A 19,178-nucleotide genomic window follows, 5' to 3' on the forward strand; every position below is an offset into this window, starting at 1 on the left:
AGTCCTGTGTTAAGAGTCTAATGACAATCACGTTGATTGTTGGGGAAAAACCCATCTAGTTCACTATATGTGACACCAAACCTACAGCAATGTGGTTGACTCTTAACTGATCTCTGGGCAATACAATACTGGTGTAACCAGTGACACCCTCATCCTCTGAATGAAAAAAGAAGTCATTTATAAGGACGATCACATCAATCAGTGTCTGTTAGATCTTAATTATGTCCAGGCAGTGTGTGACTAGAGGTTCACAGGAGGGCTGCTTTATCTTACATTTCTCAAGCTATCATTAATTGTGGCAAGGCCTTAATATTGGTGGCCAGCCCTTGCAGATCCTCTTGTGTTTTACCTCAGTTTCTGGCCAAGGTCTTCTGCCAGGATCAGGGAAGCCAGACTCATTAAGTTTGAATAGACTGTGGTCGGGTCAAAAACACACACACACACACACAAACGCAGACACAGACACACACACAGACACACATATACACACACATACACATAGACACAGACATACACACATACACACACAGACACACACACAGACACACATACACACACACAGACATACACACTCTCACACATACACACACAGACACACACATACACAGACACACACACACACATACACACACACAGACGCACACACACACACACACACACACACATACACAGACACACATACACACACACAGGTGCACACACACACAGACGCACACAGAGACACACACAGAGACACACACACACAGACACACACACAGACACACACACATACTCACACACACTCACACACATACAGAGACACACACACATACACACACAAACACAGACACAGACACACACACAGACAAACACAGACACTGACACACACACAGACACACACACACACTGGTCTGGGTACATGTCAAGTGCCATCTCAGGGTAATCCAGGAAAATCTACCCAGTGTGGTGGTCCCAGCTATAGGAGTCAATTCCTCACATTAACAGGTTCATATTCATCAGTTGCAATAAACCAAAACAAACTGAGCAACAGCAGAGGGAGATGGTTTGGATCTGAAAGCCCTATTGATGAACTAGTACAGGCACGGTTGTTTCCATCTTGTACAATTCTCTGCTTCATTTTCAGTGTTGTTCCCACTGATGAGAGCTGATTTGGGAAAAGCCTCACAAGACAATTCCAATTTTTCTAATTATTTTAGTCAGGCTGCCAGAATTGCTGCGACCATTCTCTCCAACTACCTTCTGGGAATTTTTATCTTCATTTTGCAAGTGGCTCAAATCCCACTTTCGAGAAGCATAGGGAGCAGTTCAAAAGCTGGAATCCAGAATTAGAAGCCGCCATCTGTAAAATGATGCCAAAGGTTGTCGAATTTTCATGTAAGTCTAACTAATGTCCTCCAAGGAAGGAAGTCCACCATCGTCACTAATTTCCATGTGACTCCAATCCCACACTGATCTGGAGAGACTGGATTGGTCAGGCCTATGTTTACCTGAGCTTAACAGAATATTCACAGAATCCTATTAAATCTTAACTGGACTAGACAGGGTAAACACAGGAGGGAGGTTCCTGATGATCGAGGAGTCCATACCCAGGGGTCACAGTATACACCAGCAAGATGTGCCATTATGTTGCAGCTGGACAGTACATTGGTGAGGCCAGTTTTGGAATATTGCATGCAATTCTGGTCTCCTTCCTATGGAAGGATGCTGCAAAACTTGAATGGGTCCAGAAAGGACTTGCAAGGGTGATGCCAGGGTTGGAGGGTTTGAGCATTGGGAGAGGCTTGATAGGGTGAGGCTATTTTCCCCGGAGCATCATAGGCTGAGGAGTGACCTTATAGAGGTTTATAAAATCATGAGGGGCATAGATAGGGTAAAGAGACAAGGTCTTTTCCCTGGGGTGGGGTGGGGAGTGCAGAACTAGAGGGCATAAGATTAGGATGAGAGGGGAAGGATAACTAAGGGACAACTTTTTCATGCAGAGGGTGGTGCGTGTATGGAATAAGCTGCCAGAGGAAGTGATGGAGGCTAGCACAATTACAGCATTTAAAAGGCATATGAATAGGAAGGGTTTAGAGGGATATGGGCCAAGTGCTGGCAAATGGGACTAGGTTAGATTAGGATATCTGGTTGGCATAGACAAGTTGGACCGAAGGGTCTGTTTCCGTGCTGTATATCTCTCTGACTTTATTTGGACTGAGATGAGAATTGTCATCACCTAAAGAGTGCAGAGCCAGTGGAATTCTCTGCCACAGAAAGCAGTTGAGGCCAAACTGTTTTCAAGAAGGTGATAGAATTCATTCTTAGGGCGAGAGGAATCAAAGGGCACGAGGAGAAAGTTGGAACAGGGGACTGAGTTGGACAATCAGCCGTGATCACATTGAATGGTGGAGTAGGCTCGTAGGGCTGAATGGCCTACTCCTGCTCCTATTTCTATGTTTCAATGGTTGAGTGTTAACGTCCCCTGGAATGGATGGTGAGCCACTCTGTTGGGTTGAATCATTACAAGTGGACACAGCAGGAAGGCTTCATTATGAAGGTACAGCATGACCTTGTCAGGATAATGCAGGACGAAAGAGAAATGTCAAGATAACACCTACACCCACAGAATGTATTAAAAAAGCATGGCTCATGAAGCCATTTTTCACCTTTACGAATTGCATGTCTCTCACTGATGCTTAATAGTTTTACTCCATAATACATGCATTGTGGCTAATCTTAGCTGCTGGCTCACTCTCAACTGAAGCAGCAATAGTCTGTGATATTTTTGACAAAAGTGTTACATCTTAAACTGGAATTGGATTTATGAGTGAGTGTGTGTGTGTATGTGACAGACTATGCTCCAGCACTTGTTGAATTACTTAGAAAGAAGCTGAGTAATGTTCAAATTGCAGGCCTAAAATTATTCTCAAAATGAACAAGCCCTGATTTTATTACCTTTCATTTTAATTGGTTACATTTTTCTCTCATGACTGGATCATTTAGTAAGTTTGTCAGGATCCCTGTATGCTGCTCTTGAATTCAGTCATTTTCCAATTCATGTTTGAGGAGACTTTCAATGAAAAAGTACTTTTCCTACACTGTAGAATCCCATTGAATCTACACAGACCCTCTGAAGAACAGCCCACTCAGACTCATCCCCTACCCTCTCAGCCTGCATTTCCCATGGCTAACCCACCTAGCCTGCACATCCCTGAACACTATGGGCAAGTTAGCATGGCCAATCCATCCTGACCTGCACATCTTTGGGCTGTGGGAGGAAACCAGAGCACCTGGAGGAAACTCACACAGACACGGGGAGAATGTGCAAACTTTACACACAGTCCCCTGAGAGTGGAATCAAACCTGGGTCCCTGGCACTGTGAGGCAGCAGTGCTAACAACCGAGCCACGGTGCCACCATTAAAAATATAAATAGATATTCTTTCAATCCTGTTTTTTACAACATGAGGATAGGAACAACCCATCATTTCATTCTCTGAGTTACAAATGCTGACATGATTCCTCCTATTGGTGTGCATCACTCAATCTTCATTCATTGGATATTCATTCCTTTGACTCTGGCTTGGAGCATGAGGAGGTTTGTGTGAAGAACAGATTTACTTTCTTCAGGGACACAGGGCGATGGTTGGGGATACATGAGGGAACGGAGGGAGGGTAATCCTCCATACGATGACATGGCCGAAGAAGTGGAGGCTAAGTGGCAAGGCACATATAGCAAGTAATTCAGTCACGGGAAGTCAATGTGAATTCAGGTCACAGTGAACTAATTAAAGGAGATAAGTCTTTTTTCTAATGGGACCCTTGTTATATGCAGGGCCCATTATCTCAAGCCTGTGTTTATAAGTGAGATTGCATTAGTTCAGAGATGGTGCTGTTTGTGTTGGTTTCACTCCAGCAATATTGTGCGTAAAGCCATCGAATCACAGGGTCATAGAGATCTCAAGCACAGAGAAAGGCCTTTTAGTTCATTGTGTCTGTGTGGCTCAAAAACGACGACTTAATCATTCTAATCCCTCTTTCCAGCATTTGACTGACAGCCTTCTATGCTTTGGCATCGCAAGTCCTGTCTAAGTATTCTTCAATGTTATCAGGGTTTCTGCCTCACCCACACTTACAGGCAGCCCATCCCAGATTCCCACTATCCTCTGGCTAAAAATGTTTATCCTCACATCTCCTCTACACCTCTTTCCCCTTACCTTAAACCTATCTCGCCTGGTCATTGATCCGTCCATCATAAGGAATAGTTTCTTCCTATCTACCCTACTTATGCTCCTCATAATTTTATTCATCACAATCACGTTCCCTCTCAATCTCCGCTACTCTAAGGAAAATAACCCCAGTCTATCCAATCTCTCTTCATAACTGAAACTCTCCAGCCCAGGCAGCATTCTAGGAAATCTCCTTTGCACCCTTTCCCATTATTATCGCTTCCCTCCTATAATGTGGATTCCAGAACTGCACATGATACTCCAACAGTGGCCTAACCAATGGCTATATGCATCTTTGTCAATCTGCTCCAAAATGAACGAACAGAGTAAAATCAACCAAATAATTAAAATCCTGCCTTTACATTATTTTAAAGGGCTGAGTTTGTAGTGTGGGAATGGGGAAGCAAACTTACATAATGCGAGGTTTGGAATCTATCTTAATCTGCCTATAGTCTACCTTATAGCTCTGTTATAATAGAAAAGTGGGGACCCATGTTTAGACACAGCTTGGAGCATTCAGCAAGCTAGGCATGGAGTGGGGGAGTGTTAGGGGATAAGGTTTTCAAAGGACAGATGGGAGGAGTGGAAGGCAGTTCAGGGGCTTGAATGTTGAGGAGGAACTGGGTCAATGGGCTGTTGGGGTTGGGGTGGGGAGCAGAAGTGGGGTGGAGGGGAGATGCAGGTGGAAGAGATCTGGCAAACTATGAAGGCAGGCAGCTCCCACCTGTTCTGGCAGGCCGAGGAATGATCCATAATGCCGTTTTGTGCCAAGATAGGGTTTTGGGAATGAGGTTGGGAAGGGGTTTCGGTGAGAGGGGAAAAGAACAGAGCAGAGGGCACTGCAGCTTGATTAGGAGGAACTGGAGGAGTTTTGCTGTCTGATTAATGGGTATCTAGATGAGTGGAAGGAGACGTGATGGACTAACTCCAAGGAAGCAAAGCATATTAGGGAATCTTGGGGAACTGGGAACGAAACTGGGAGACAAAGTCATTAGTCCTCAGAATGAGAGCCAGGTTGAGACAGAGGGAAAGCAGTATTTCTATAAAGAAGGTAAACAGCTGCCATTTAATGAGTGTAAGTGAAGTTGGAAGGGGAGATGAGAAGGAGATAGCACGAGTATGCATACACATGGCATCAGTGAGGCTGAAAATATATTGCATTTTCTGCAGTTTGTGCAGTCTGTAACTAGAATGAGATTGGCTCAGTTGGCATCATTAAGCTATAACGGCACGGTGGCACAGTGGTTAGCACTGCTGCCTCGCAGCGCCAGAGACCCGGGTTCAATTCCCGCCTCAGGCGACTGACTGTGTGGAGTTTGCACGTTCTCCCCGTGTCTGCGTGGGTTTCCTCCGGGCACTCCGGTTTCCTCCCACAATCCAAAGATGTGCAGGTCAGGTGAATTGGCCATGCTAAATTGCCCGTAGTGTTAGGTAAGGGGCAAATGTAGGGGTATGGGTGGGTTGCGCTTCGGCGGGTCGCGCTTCGGCAGGTCGGTGTGGACTTGTTAGGCCGAAGGGCCTGTTTCCACACTGTAATGTAATCTAATAACGTTCTCCAGGGCTTATGTACAACAATCAAGGTTAGCAATTGCATGGAGTACTGTGGCAGTGTTGCACATTGAGGTAAGGTGTCATCTTCCATGTGAGACATTGAATCAAGGTCCCACCTACTTGGATGGGTCAAAAAGATCTCATGGCCCTATTTCAAACCCTACCCACCCAACAAAGGACCCATTCACTCCTACTCTATTTTCCAACTACTACCACTGACTTGTGGAACAACCCCAGTCAGAACCAACACTGGCACTTGCCACTTGTAAACTTGGACATTGGAACTTTTCTTAATGTACTTTAGGAAGAGTATCCATGAGAACAAAGAACAGGCACTGGCCAATTTTTTAGTTTATTGTATAAATGATGCTGTTCGAGCAATGGGACAGCTTTAAAAGATCTAGTCAAAAATTAAAATACATTTTTAATATCTATAATTTGCTCTACCCTGCAGTCATAAATGAGGTCAGGTACCTCTGTAATGTATAACCGTTAATACTGGAAGCTGTATAGTTATGAATACCAACTTTTTCAACTGGCTGAGATATATTATCAAAAATTCTGATTGTTGAATAAATTTCATGTGAAGTTAGCCTCAGAAAAATGTTTACATTGTTAATGAATAGTAACAAAGTCAATCATTTTCAAATTGGAAAGATGGTTAATTCACATAAATGCCTAGTTATTTAAATGACAATTTGGGATGTGTTTTGCAGCACTTGATGGCATCACGAAGAGTTTATGGAATAAATCAGAATCCAGAAACACTGGGTGTTTTTCTTTTTCAACAATGTATACTAGTTTCTTAAAAAAACCACCTTGTATAGTGTTGGTTCATCAATTGGACCTTAGCAAAGAGTTTAGTAAAATCATAAACAATTGTATAGCAGAGGATGTGATTTGCAATATTTTACAATATTCTCAAATGCAGAATGTATATGACTGAGATCTTAATGCAATATTATCTAAATTTTAAACTCGAACAAACTCCATAGCTGGACTTGCGTTTAGCTGCTCTCAATGTCGTCCAGCATTTACAATCAATTCAGCTGACCTTCACCAGATATAACTATGACAACTAGACCTATCTACCCACATGGACAGAGTACATTAACTAGAATTTCTGTCCCCTCTGATTTTGACCAATAAAAGACGTGTGGTGATACGATGGCAAAATTAACTTAAGCTTCATTGGTAATATACTTCCTGTCGGCGTGTCTGGTGTAAGTACGAGGTGTTCAGTGGTTGCAATTCAACGGGTATGGACAAAAAAAAACTTTGCTTCAACTCTCCTTCAACATTGTAAGATCATAAGACATAGGAACAGAAATAACCCATCAAGCCTGTTCTTCCATTCACTGAGATCATGGCTGATCTGATTAATCCCCAACTCCACTTTCCTGTTTTTCCCCACAATTTTTGATTGCCTTACTGATTAAAAATCCATCTCAGCCTTCAATGCACTGAATGACCCTGCCTGCACAGCCCTCTGTGATAAAGAATACACAGATTCACTATGATCTGAGAGAAGAAATTACCCATTTCTGTCTTAAATGTGTGACCCCTTAATCTGAAATCGTTCCCTCTGGTCAGAGACTCACCCACAAGGGGAAACAACCCTTGACTGCTACACTGACTCACATTTTCCTATGTTAGACTAATATGAACAAAAGAAGACTGAAAATTCACTTTCAGTGGTGAATAAGGTGGTGAATAGCTGTCAAGAAGGAAGTGGTAATGGTGCAGTGTCTTTTCTGGGTTCACAGGAAGATGTTTGATACCAATGTGACTGCTGCTTGTAGCTGAGTAGCTATCTGATACTTGCTGTTCAGGGTCACAAGTGAAAAGGCAAGTTTTAAGTAACAGAGACAGGGCAATGCTGAAGGGGCATTGAGATATCCCCCTGCAGGGATTTTTCTATCTTGTTTCATCGTTTAACACATATGGAAATGTAACTGTACAAATGGAGGTCCAGTGTGTGCACCTGCCACAGACTCAGTCTCGTACCTAGCTGCAGCTGGAACACAATGTGAGGTCATGTGAGAGTTGAGTTTTACCCAGAGCAGAATCAGCAAAGCACAACCGACAAACCCTGGGGGAGTTTGCGCACGTGAAACCACAGTAAGTGCAAAGGGAGGCAGTGCTCGAAGGAACTAAACTCAGTATCAAGGGTAAGTATTGAGGTAAGATTCTAAGATAAATAAATAAAACAATTACAGAGGAATCTTGATTAACCGGCATTCGATTATCTGAATATTGGATTATCTGGCAAGATCGCAAGGTCCCGATTCTCAGCTAAACTATGTTAATCGGCGTTTGATTATCCGGAATTCGATTAACCGAACCAAATACTCCCCCGCCCATGTCCTTTGGATAATTGAGATTCCTCTGTAAAATACATTTTGTAAGGTTGAAGATTGCAGGTAAATAAAAAGTTTTATTCACTCTATATTTGAGTTTTTAACCAGAAAGGAAAGAGGGTGGGATAATTGATGAATAGCTAGTGAGGTCTTGTATGGAAGAGGCCATTTGTCCCATCCAGTCTGCACCCAACTGTCCAAAGAGGGTTCCACCCTACCAGGCTGAACCAATGGCTGGCAGTCAGATAAGGGGCCAAATAGTCTCCTTCTGTGTTACTTTTGGATTTTAAGGAAGAGCAGGCCATTGCCCTTGAGCCTGATAGTTACACACAATTCCAACCGTCCTGTCATTGATCTCAGCACGGCCTTCGGGAAACTAGAACCACATGGATTTCTGAGTTAGAATAACAATCTGAAATGGACATGATCCCAACTGTGTTCCAAGCCAGACTACGGAGGTAAAACATGAAAGAGGTACAATTAAAAAAAGGAAGCCAACATCCGTAATTCATGTGCACTGACACATCTTTACTGAGAATTTATTGTACACCAGCACAAGGTTACTGATCATCACAATAACAGAACATTGTTCTTTAAGAACAAGTAAACAAAGATGTAAATACAATAGATTCACTTTTAAATTTTTTATACTTTTTTTCCATACACTCATTTTGTACATTATTTTAACACAGTATAAACATCACTGTTACTGTACCATACTTTATGACTGTGATCTTCAGTGAAGAGGGATTTACCACAAAGTGCACTGGTCTGCCTCATTGGAATCTCTTTCAGGTTTTAATTATTTACCTCTTTCTCATGAATGAAACAACCCATTTGGTTACATTTCTTCTTAAACAAAAAGACTAAGTTATGTTTTCTTACACTGAATTCCCAGTCGGAATATTCATTGTGGAGTTTCAATGGACTTTCAATTGATTGGGTAGTGCAACACCAAAATTGCGACTTCAGCTTAATCATTTCGAAATGGAAACCCTTATTTCTGAGGAAACAATTAAAATTAAGAAGAAAATACAAGAGTGGTCCAATACAAGTCAAACCACAAAGTTGTTTGTGACAATATGACCATTTTGTATATCATCGCTACGGTGCAGGGACATAAAACAAAAGATGACAAAGGTTTTACCTGTCCATAGGCAATCACGTATATAAAATATCGACAAATGCATGAGTTTGGCAACTAGTCATTTGTGGCCTTCATCAGCCAGCTACACAAGTAACAGAAAGTTCAGAAAATGCAATACAAAAACACACTGCACCTATAAAAGCACAACTCTACAAGCAAGAGGTCATCAAGGGTTTTAAAAACAAAAGTTTTGGAATTAACTAATAAATACTTGCTCACCCATCTCGCCAAAGACAAGACTCTATCCTTGAGATAACAGACAGTGGAATTTGACCAACAAGAATCAATTCACTATACAAATGCTTTCATGTCAATGTTCACTCAAAGACAATTCTTGGTGCACTTTTTTTTGGCACTATGGTAAACTGCATACAGAAACTTAATGGCCAACTGATGAAACTTTAAGTAGCTATCAAGAACTTTCACTTATAGAGCACTTAAATGTTCAGAGGTGCTTTGCAGAGTAGAACAGGGGAAAAAAGCATTGGGCTGTAAGAGTAAAGAAATGGAAGTGACTCAAGGCATCCAGGAGCTCAATTTTGAGAGGTGTCATCCTAAAGTGACAAACTGGAGGATTTTAGAGAGCGTTTCAAAGTTTAGACAGCTGTCACTGACACTGCAGCAGGGGAAAGGTGAAAGTGCACAAAATGTCAGAACTGAAAATAGCAATGGAAGACGTTACAGGGACACAGTGAAATTAGATTGTCAGGCAGATATTTGAAAACAAGAAATTTGAATTCAATGCATATGCGGACGGTGGGGAGGGGGGAAGCTCAATTCACCTTCACAGTGAATCAACTTAACAGTGACTCAGTGAATCTCCCCGAACATGATCCAATCATGTTCATTCTCAAGCAAACCAACTTCAGGATGCCAAATGGCGTGTCAGTTGTTGCTGCTGGAGTGCACTAGGAAATGATGGTGTAAGTGAGTTACATCGGTACCACTGCTGCATCATAATTTCCTGGGACATTTGCAATAACCTACATGCAAAATAGCGAGAATGGCCTTGTCGTGTTATTGCTGGATTGTTAATCCAGGTAACGTTCCAGGCACCCGTGTTCAAATCCTGGCATGGTGGAACTTGAATTCAATAAAAACAAATCTGGAATTAAAGAGTCTAATGATGACCATGAATCCATTGTTGATTGTTGGAAAAACCCATCTGGTTCACTAATGCCCTTTGAAACTGCCATCCTTACCTGGTCTGGGCCTATATGTGACTCTATACCCACAGCAATGTGGTTGACTTTTAAATGCCCTCTAGACAACCAGGGATGGACAATGAATGCTGGATTGGCCAGTAAAGTCCTCACCCTTTTATGATTTTTTTAAAAAGTGACTATTGTAAGGTCCAGTCCCAGTTAAATCAGTGGTGACTGCACTTTTTCTGGCATTGTAACCACTTGAGATGAAAGAAAATTGTGCAGATGAATGCATTCAAATACCTAATTTCAAAGTAATTGATTCAAGTTAATCATAATCCCTGTTCTTCCACGATTTTTGAAAAGAATTCTTAGCTAAAACCCAGTTGGGTTGCCACAGGGATAACCTGAGAAGCACTGATGGAACACAGGAGGAAAAGGGATAAGATGAACTGTCACATATAGATATTTCTGTCCTGTTCAGCTAATATTCCTCTGGAGCAGGTGGGAGCTGAATCCGGAACACCTGGCTCAGAGATAGGGGACACTACCACTGCATCACAAGAGCCCTTTAAGCTCTGACATATAGGCAAGAGTACTGCAGCTCATCCTGCTCCGCACACAAACATAACTTCATTATTAAAAAAAAACAAACATGGTCTTGACATCAATGGTCTGCAGCACTCCCTTTGTGGAACCTGGTCAAGGCATAGAAGGGATTGTGAAACTTGCTCTGCTCAGATTCTGACCATTTTTGAGAGCAGTCCTTCAAATGGAATGAAGACCCTTATCTGCTTATGGTGAGGAACTCTAGTTGACATGGCTGTCTGACTATAATCCCATCCAGTGTGGCATTGGAAGTACAGATGGGCTTCAGATGTCACTGAAATATGGGACATAATTCCACACTTTGGACCACTTTTGCCCTCCCATCCCCGAAAAGGGTGAGAGATGCCTAAGTTTGCCACAGTCTGTTTAAAGAGAGACTCTTATTTTGGTCGTTGCTAGTTTCAATGTCTAGATAAGTAAGTTAAAACAAAACTGTGACTTAGAATCGTACTGAAAACTATAGCTGAGTGCCTCCTTGACGTCATTTTCTGTAAGTGATTAAGTGCTCAGATTTAAGATTCAGACATCTGTGAGTCAGATCATGCCCAATATTTAATTCATGCAGATGAGGTAAGTCATTGACTGCTTTCCTTCTGAGGTCCCCGAATTGTCATTACACTCTCTGTAGTATCTTTAAATCAAATTCCAGGGGATTTCAGAATTAAGCTCATAGTAGGATTACTGTGACAACAAACACCATAATTGACAGTCTCATCGACAAACAGCGATATCTACCCAATCAGCTGCTTGTCACATGTGTGAACAAAATAGACCCAAAAGTAAAATCCCACACATATTTGTGCGAGATAATGAAATTAAAGGATAACTACTGTGGCATGATAATAACTACTATTCATCTGAAATCTCACTGTGATGTTAATATGCTGCTTTGTTTAAAATAAAACCTTCCAAATTGTTACTGGCACTTTCCAGCTGCAGTCTAAAAATAGTCTCAGAGAGAAGTAGGTTCTATATTGGTTTCTTTGCAAACTTTCCCCCACTTCACAGTCGCTAACATTCTATTTCAATAATCATACTATTTTTGGAGACACCTGTCTCAGAACTCAAAAAATGAATTGCAGTTTCAAGTAACTGCTCTTAGATTCCCTACAGTGTGGAAACAGGCCCTTCAGCCCAACAAGTCCACACCGACCCTCCGAAGAGTAACCCACCCAGACCCATTCCCCTCCATTTACCCCTGACTAATGCACCTAACCTACACATCCCTGAACACTGTGGGCAATTTAGCATGGCCAATCCACCTAGACTGCACATCTTTGGACTGTGGGAGGAAATCAGAGCACCCGTAGGAAACCCACACATACGGTCACCCGAGGTTGGGATCGAACCTGGGCCCCTGGCACGGTGAGGCAGCAGTGTTAACCACTGAGCCACCATGCCTGCTTACTTCAGTCAGGCAGAACTGTGCTCCCACTGAAACGTAAATGGGATTACAGCTAAAGTGTTACATCTTTTCAAATGGGCAACATTAGGAGAGCGGAAGATAGAGATGGAAGGTTTAGCACAGTGGAAGCAGCAACTAGAAACCATGGGTTGATCATTTATTGCAAACTCAATCCACAACATTGCTTTTGTAAAAGATTTTGTCTCTAGGACTTGCCACGTAGGCGCATAGATTCAGATTGGGTCAGGAAACCTGATTGCACAATTACAATAAGGTATAAACACAGTTAAAATATATTCATGTTGAAATTGATAAATATGTGGAATACCTTATCCAGGATGAAAACGGAAGCAAAGGGCAGTAGAAGGCACTGGACAAACATTTCGCATATAACTTTATTCACTCTATTTCCAAGAGTATGGAAATCTGATCTTTGGGAAGGAGAGAAAACTCTCTTCCCTATCCCTTAATCCAAACAAGTGACTAATATGAAAGGGTAAGTCTTAAAGAATTTTTATGCTATTTATGGATTTGGTATGTGTAATGCAAGGCTCTACAAATTCATTTGAATATAGTTGAAGTCAGGTTGAAATCTCCTAGAATATTGCCTAAGATTGCTTTTTAAAAAGAAATTCCCTGTACTTTATTTGCCTTCAGGTCTTGTATTACAGGTGGTGCATTGACTTGCTGTTTCTGATGGGTAGGAGCCATTATGATGAATGTATCAACAACCACAGAAGCCAATGCAGGCAACCCTGTCCTTAATAATATTTCTGGAAAAAGAATCAAGTTTTAACCACGAGTCATGATTTTCATTACCCTTTACAAAACATTTATACGATCAAAGACTGTTTACTAAGTCTGGCTTTGCTAAAATAAGGAAAATAAATTGTTTATCAACAAAACAAAGTAGCTGTTTGGCAGTAAAGGAGGCAGGGATTCTGACAGGTACTCTGCAAGCTGGCTAAAAAGGGCTAGGACTGGAAAGCTCCGAGTACAGCTCAGGTTGACAAAGGAACTGGGTGCTTTCCGACAAGTGGACAAGCTATGAATTAGGGTGCGATTGGGTCCATTGAAAAAGAACTGTGGAAATTTACACCATCAGGAATGCTATGTTCTAAAAAAAAAAGGTGGTTTGTAGAAATGTGCCTTACAGCTGATAATCATGCTTGTGACATTCTAAAGTGAAACCTGGTGTATAGTTTCCCTAACCTTTTCTATGTGAGGTACAAAATGCTGTGTAACTGAGAAGCAAATAGTGTTGCATTATTGCAGGGAGTGGGGATGATGCAATTGCTTATGGTTATGCTAAAACATATCTTGTCATATCAGCTGGAGTAAAATTTACCTTCTTATTTAAAGTATAATTTGCCGATGAATTCAAGTGTAATTTGCGTCAGTTCTGAATCATGAACATGTAAAAGCTACAAACGAGTGAAATCTTGTTGTTAATTTCCAGCAGGAATTGCTGGAAAAGCTCAGCAGGTCTGACAGCGTCTGTGGAGAAAAACCAGAGTTAACGTTTCGGACCGAGTGACCTCTTTCTGATTTACAGCATCCGCAGTTCGTTATTTGAGAATTTCTTCAGTTTGGGGTCGGCTGTCATTTGGTCAATTTCTACATTTTGGTTTATGGCTCCCTCACCACAGGGATCGTCACAAAATCAAAATTGCACTTTGTTGTTGTTGTTATTGTTGTTGTTCTGGCGTTATTTTGTTATACAAAGCTTTCATGCTGGTGAAAAGGCGCAAGTTCAATTTGTAAGTCGAGACTTACCTGACTGGCAGTATATACACACACATCCCAAAAGGATGACTTGTACATAATTACATTCGGATGTTCCTAGTCAGAAGGGTTCAAGCACATGATGCCATGACTTCTGAATAATTTGGGCGCAGTCGAGGAGGTCTTTAAGACCCTGTCCCTTGGTATGCAGTGAGTTTAACCCTCTGGTTATCCACAAGTTACTCTAAATTTGCTTATGCCCAATTCCATAAAGTAACCTACAATAAGAATGAGATTACTATACAAAAGACACATAATAAACCCTAGATTATACAGCGAGGGGCACTAAGCTTTACTAAAGTCACAACCAATACCACTTTTGAGTAATATGATGTTCATTCGTATCATCAGACATCTGCATTCACGGGTATAAAAGAGTATTTGAAAATATTCCCAATGGTATCGACTGAAACGCTCAGCTGACCTTTTTCAAAGTTCTTCTATTCGTGTTTATATGTTTGTCACCAATGCAATTAAATGGAAGCAGGAACACATTAAATTCACATCCCCACTTAGCTCTGAAGATTAACAAGTTAAAGCTGTATACAGTTACACACAACTAGATAATCTGGTACATGATGTGGAACAGTTAATCATGAGCTCACAGGTACGTCAAATAAATTGAGGAAGGTTTCTAAGAACACTAAATAGATGCTTTGATGTTGGAAGAGGGTGCCTTTCCAACTTGCATACTACAGTTAACACAGGAATGACAATACCACTAATATAGTGAGTACACTGCACTATTAGCTAAAAGAAAGGTTACCTTACACCAGTTTAGCACATGAAAAGCCTAATGATCTTTAACAGCACTTTAGCACTCTTGCAGCTAACCAACCAGTGAACAACACTGCACCACAGATAAAATATCTGTACTCCAGCATCCCTTTTTCATTGGCCCACATAGCTTTCAGTTTAAGTATTATATCTCCAATGCACCTTAATAAAATCCTTCAAGACTATTGAAACATTTTATTTAATCTATGAGAAAATCGCCCACAATTTCTGGCCAAAGAAGTTGAGCTCTCGTCACACACCTTGAACAAAGAGCTTGGAGGAGACACAGAGGCAATGAGATCACATCAGATCAGATGTTTGATAGGCTGGATTAGAAAACTATCTAGGCCAATGTAAGGGACACTGTGCTTTTAAACTTCAAGCAGGACCTTCAGCCTTTAATATGGGGGCATCTGGTATCCCGAGGAGACAGTATCCAGGTTTTCAGCAAAGGGTGGGCTCTGAAAGGTGTCCGCATTCTCAGTTCCGGTGCTGTACGGAGGATGGCCTGTGTCCAACTGATCTTGGGAGAAGAGGGATGAGTCAGCCCCCAGGCGGTACCTCTGCCATGCCTTCAGGGTTAGGCCAGCCTTTAATGAGATTAATTAAAATAAAGACTAAGAAATGCTTGTTAGTGCCCTATAACTAGGACTCAGTAGGTGTAACATTGTAGCATCATGTAGTTAATAAGAAGGGGATGATCCTGTTAGTCAAATCAAGTTGCAGTACATTGTTATTCCACAGGGACTGATTATGTGGAGATTATAGTGTTTGCTAATTCCTTCATGGTTTTGTTTTGGTGCTTTTCATCTGCAAGTAACAATTGTTTGGAAAAATTAATTTGCAATCACAGGCAACAAAGTATAGCCATCACACGACATCAATGCAACAATCCTAATGAAGTTTGCATGACTTTTTAAGCTAAAGTGCAAGAGTTGACCACTTACTTTCATCAACTGTCCTGAAATTTGGTTTCTACACACTGGAAATTGTTGACTATTAACTATTATATTTACATTTCAATTTCATTGATTTATTATTGTGTCAGTGCTTGGCCAACTTTGATTGAAGACATTGATTGCACAATCTAGGGGTGCATGACATGGAACTCAAGATAATTGGATAAGATGTTAAGTATCAATGTCTTAAAGGAAAAGTCAATCAGATCATTGTAATTTCTTTTTACAGACACTAAGTTGAAGGTTAGGTCATTGGTGCACTGAAAATAAATCAATGAGGAGATGGATTGAATAACGCAAAACACAAGGGGATTTTAGTTCTGTTCATGTGTGGAAACTCTTATCATACCTTCTATCTGACCAAGACAAACCATTAATACCACATTCAAATGTCAAATTTACATAAATATGCTTTATGAGCTCAAAAATTGAATTTTCAAATGATCACAATTTTTAAATCATGTTGATATGAAAAGCAATTCAATTGTACAGCAGTGAAATTGTCACAGGAACTCATTTTTAAATATTGCTTATTTTTCAGAGAAAACAATATCAGAATAAGACATTTATTGGGATGCTTGTCATTCTATCAAATCTAGAAGTCACATGACACCTGGTTATAGTCTAACAGGTTTATTTAAAATCACAAGCTTTGTCAGGTGACCAGACCAAGGAGCAGCACTCCAAAAGCTTGTGATTTCAAATAAACCTGTTGGCGTCATGTGATTTCTGACTTTGTCCACCCCAGTCCAACACCAGCACCTCCACAGCATAGCTGGAAAACATAGGGCAGATCAATACTAATGGGGGAAAGGACATGGAGAAATTACTAGATTAAAATAATATACATATGATTTTGTGTCCACAACTAAGCCACCCTGTCCAGTTGACCCTGAATTCTCCTCATCAAACCCTGCAAACTTGTGCCAGAGTTGGGAAAGGTGTTGAGCAGCACTCTGACAAAGATGTTCTCTCCAAATCGTGTCTTTCAGCCTGTCATCCTCAATGTGGCCAATACAATCCTTGGGTATGTCACGCTCAAGGACAGACCCTCCAAAAGTGGGAGCGCATTGAGGAGACAGTGATTCCTGGAGTTCACAACACGGACTCTGGACATCATAAAGTTTCACAGCATCAGGTTGAACATGGATGAAGAATGCTCCTGCTGATTACCATCCACTTTCCCTGCCCTTGTCCAGTTAGGACTGAGGTGAGGAGGAATTGCTTCACTTATCAACCAGTGCCTGAACTTTGAGACGGTCTTGCTGCATCTGAACATGCTTCAGTATCTGAGGAGTCATGAATGGTGCTGAACATCAAACAAAAACATCTGTAAACATACCCAGTTCTGACTGTATATAGACAACATTCAGGCCTGGGTTGATAAATGGTAAATAAATGTTTTTATCATACAAGTACCAAACGATGACCATCTTCAACGAGTGACAGTTTGAACACCTTCTCTTGATATTTAACACCAAATCTCCCACAATCAACATCCTAAGGTTTATTATTGACTAGAAAATGAACTGGATCAGCCATATATATATATATATATATATATATAAATAATGACAAGAGCTGTTCAGAGGCTGAAAACTCTCTGGTAAGTAACTCACCTCCTGACTCCTCAAAAACTGTCCACTACGTGTGAGGCACACTTCAGGAGTGTGATGAGATAATTGGAGAAAGTGAGGCCTGCAGGTGCTGGAGATCAGAGTTGAGAGTGTGGTGCTGGAAAAGCACAGTAGGTCAGGCAGCATCTGAGGAGCAGGAGAATCGATGTTTCAGGCATAAGCCCTTCATCAGGAATCCTGATCAGGTTCCATTCCTGATGAAGGGCTTATGCCCGGAACATAGATTCTCCTGATCCTAGGATGCTGCCTGACCTGCTGTGTTTTTCCAGCACTACACTCTCAACTGTGACGAGATATTGTCCACTTTCCGAGTGAGTACTCGGATAACCAATTTCTTGATTGGCAGTCTATTGGTGATATTATGCATTCACCCCCTCCACTGCTGGTAACACTGTGGCTGCAGTGTGTAATATAAACAAGATGTGCTGGAGCTGACTGTCAGAGCACATATGATGGCATCTCCCAAGCCTGTGACCTCTATCACTTGGAAACACAAGGGCAGCAACCGCATTAAAACAGCACCAACCCCTTGCAGCGGTTCTGATTGGGAAATATGTGACCATTCATTCACTGTTGCTGGGTCATAATCTGGAACTTCAGCCCAACACTGTACAGACTGCAAGAGTTCAAGAGGATTGGCCAGCATCACTTTGTCAATGTAACTAGTGATGGGCAATGCTGGCTTAGCCAGTGACAAACATACCCTGTGGACAACAGTTTCTGATAAAAAGCTGCCAAACCTAAACTAAGCCATTCCAGTTTCATGCTTAAACTATTTAAAAGAAACTGATGAAGATTTGAAACCAATCGGGGAAATGACATGTAGAAATTACTAGATTAAAAACATACAATTCTGTGTCCCTGACAAAGAGACCCTGTCCGAATTCCCCTGGCCAAACTTGTTTCAAAATTGGGGGCATAGTGGCACAGTGGTTAGCACTGCTGTCTCACAGTGCCAGAGGCCCGGGTTCAATTCCCACCTCAGGCAACTGTCTGTGTGGAGTTTGCACATTCTCCCTGTGTCTGCGTGGGTTTCCTCCGAGTGCTCCGGTTTCCTCCCACAGTCCAAAGATGTGCAGGTTAAGTGAATTGGCCATGCTAAATTACCCGTAGTGTTAGGTGAAGGGGTAAATGTAGGGGAATGGGTCTGGGTGGATTGCTTTTCAGAGGGTCGGTGTGGACTCGTTGGGCCGAAGGGCCTGTTTCCACACTGTAAGAAATCTAATCTAATCAAATCATATCAGGCGGACAGGTTGAGCTTTGGCAAAGTGCTAAAAATAAAAATGATTATTCAATTATTTCCGATTCCAGCATAAGGTAATAAGCTCATCCCAAATGGATAATTTATAGCACTTGAATCTTTATTACATGTGATTTAATTACAATCATCCATTGTGAATGACATTCATAGAATCCCTGCAGTGTGGAAACAGGGCATTTGGCCCAAAGGGTCCACACCGACCCTCCAAAGAGTATCCCACCCAGGACCATTCCCCTACTCTTTTGCATTTTCCCCTGACTAATGCAACTAACCCACACATCCTTGTGACACCATGGGCAACTTCCCAGGGTGGGAAAAGCCTGCACATCTTTGGA

General features: G+C 41.6%; 1 protein-coding gene across 1 annotated transcript in view; it reads right to left on the reverse strand.

The window, feature by feature from the left end:
- Nucleotides 1-8,625: 8,625 nt before the first annotated feature.
- The window catches only part of syngr3a (synaptogyrin 3a), an 86,843-nt gene continuing 76,290 nt past the window's right edge, over nucleotides 8,626-19,178 (reverse strand). The window contains exon 4 of the mRNA XM_043711328.2: nucleotides 8,626-15,576. Coding sequence (XP_043567263.1) covers nucleotides 15,385-15,576 — 192 coding nt within the window. The 3' untranslated portion in view covers nucleotides 8,626-15,384. The remainder of the gene's footprint in view (nucleotides 15,577-19,178) is intronic.

Source organism: Chiloscyllium plagiosum, unplaced genomic scaffold, assembly GCF_037043375.1.
Source record: "Chiloscyllium plagiosum isolate Xiang-an unplaced genomic scaffold, Cpla_swu_hap1 HiC_scaffold_20, whole genome shotgun sequence".
Lineage (NCBI taxonomy): Eukaryota > Metazoa > Chordata > Chondrichthyes > Orectolobiformes > Hemiscylliidae > Chiloscyllium > Chiloscyllium plagiosum.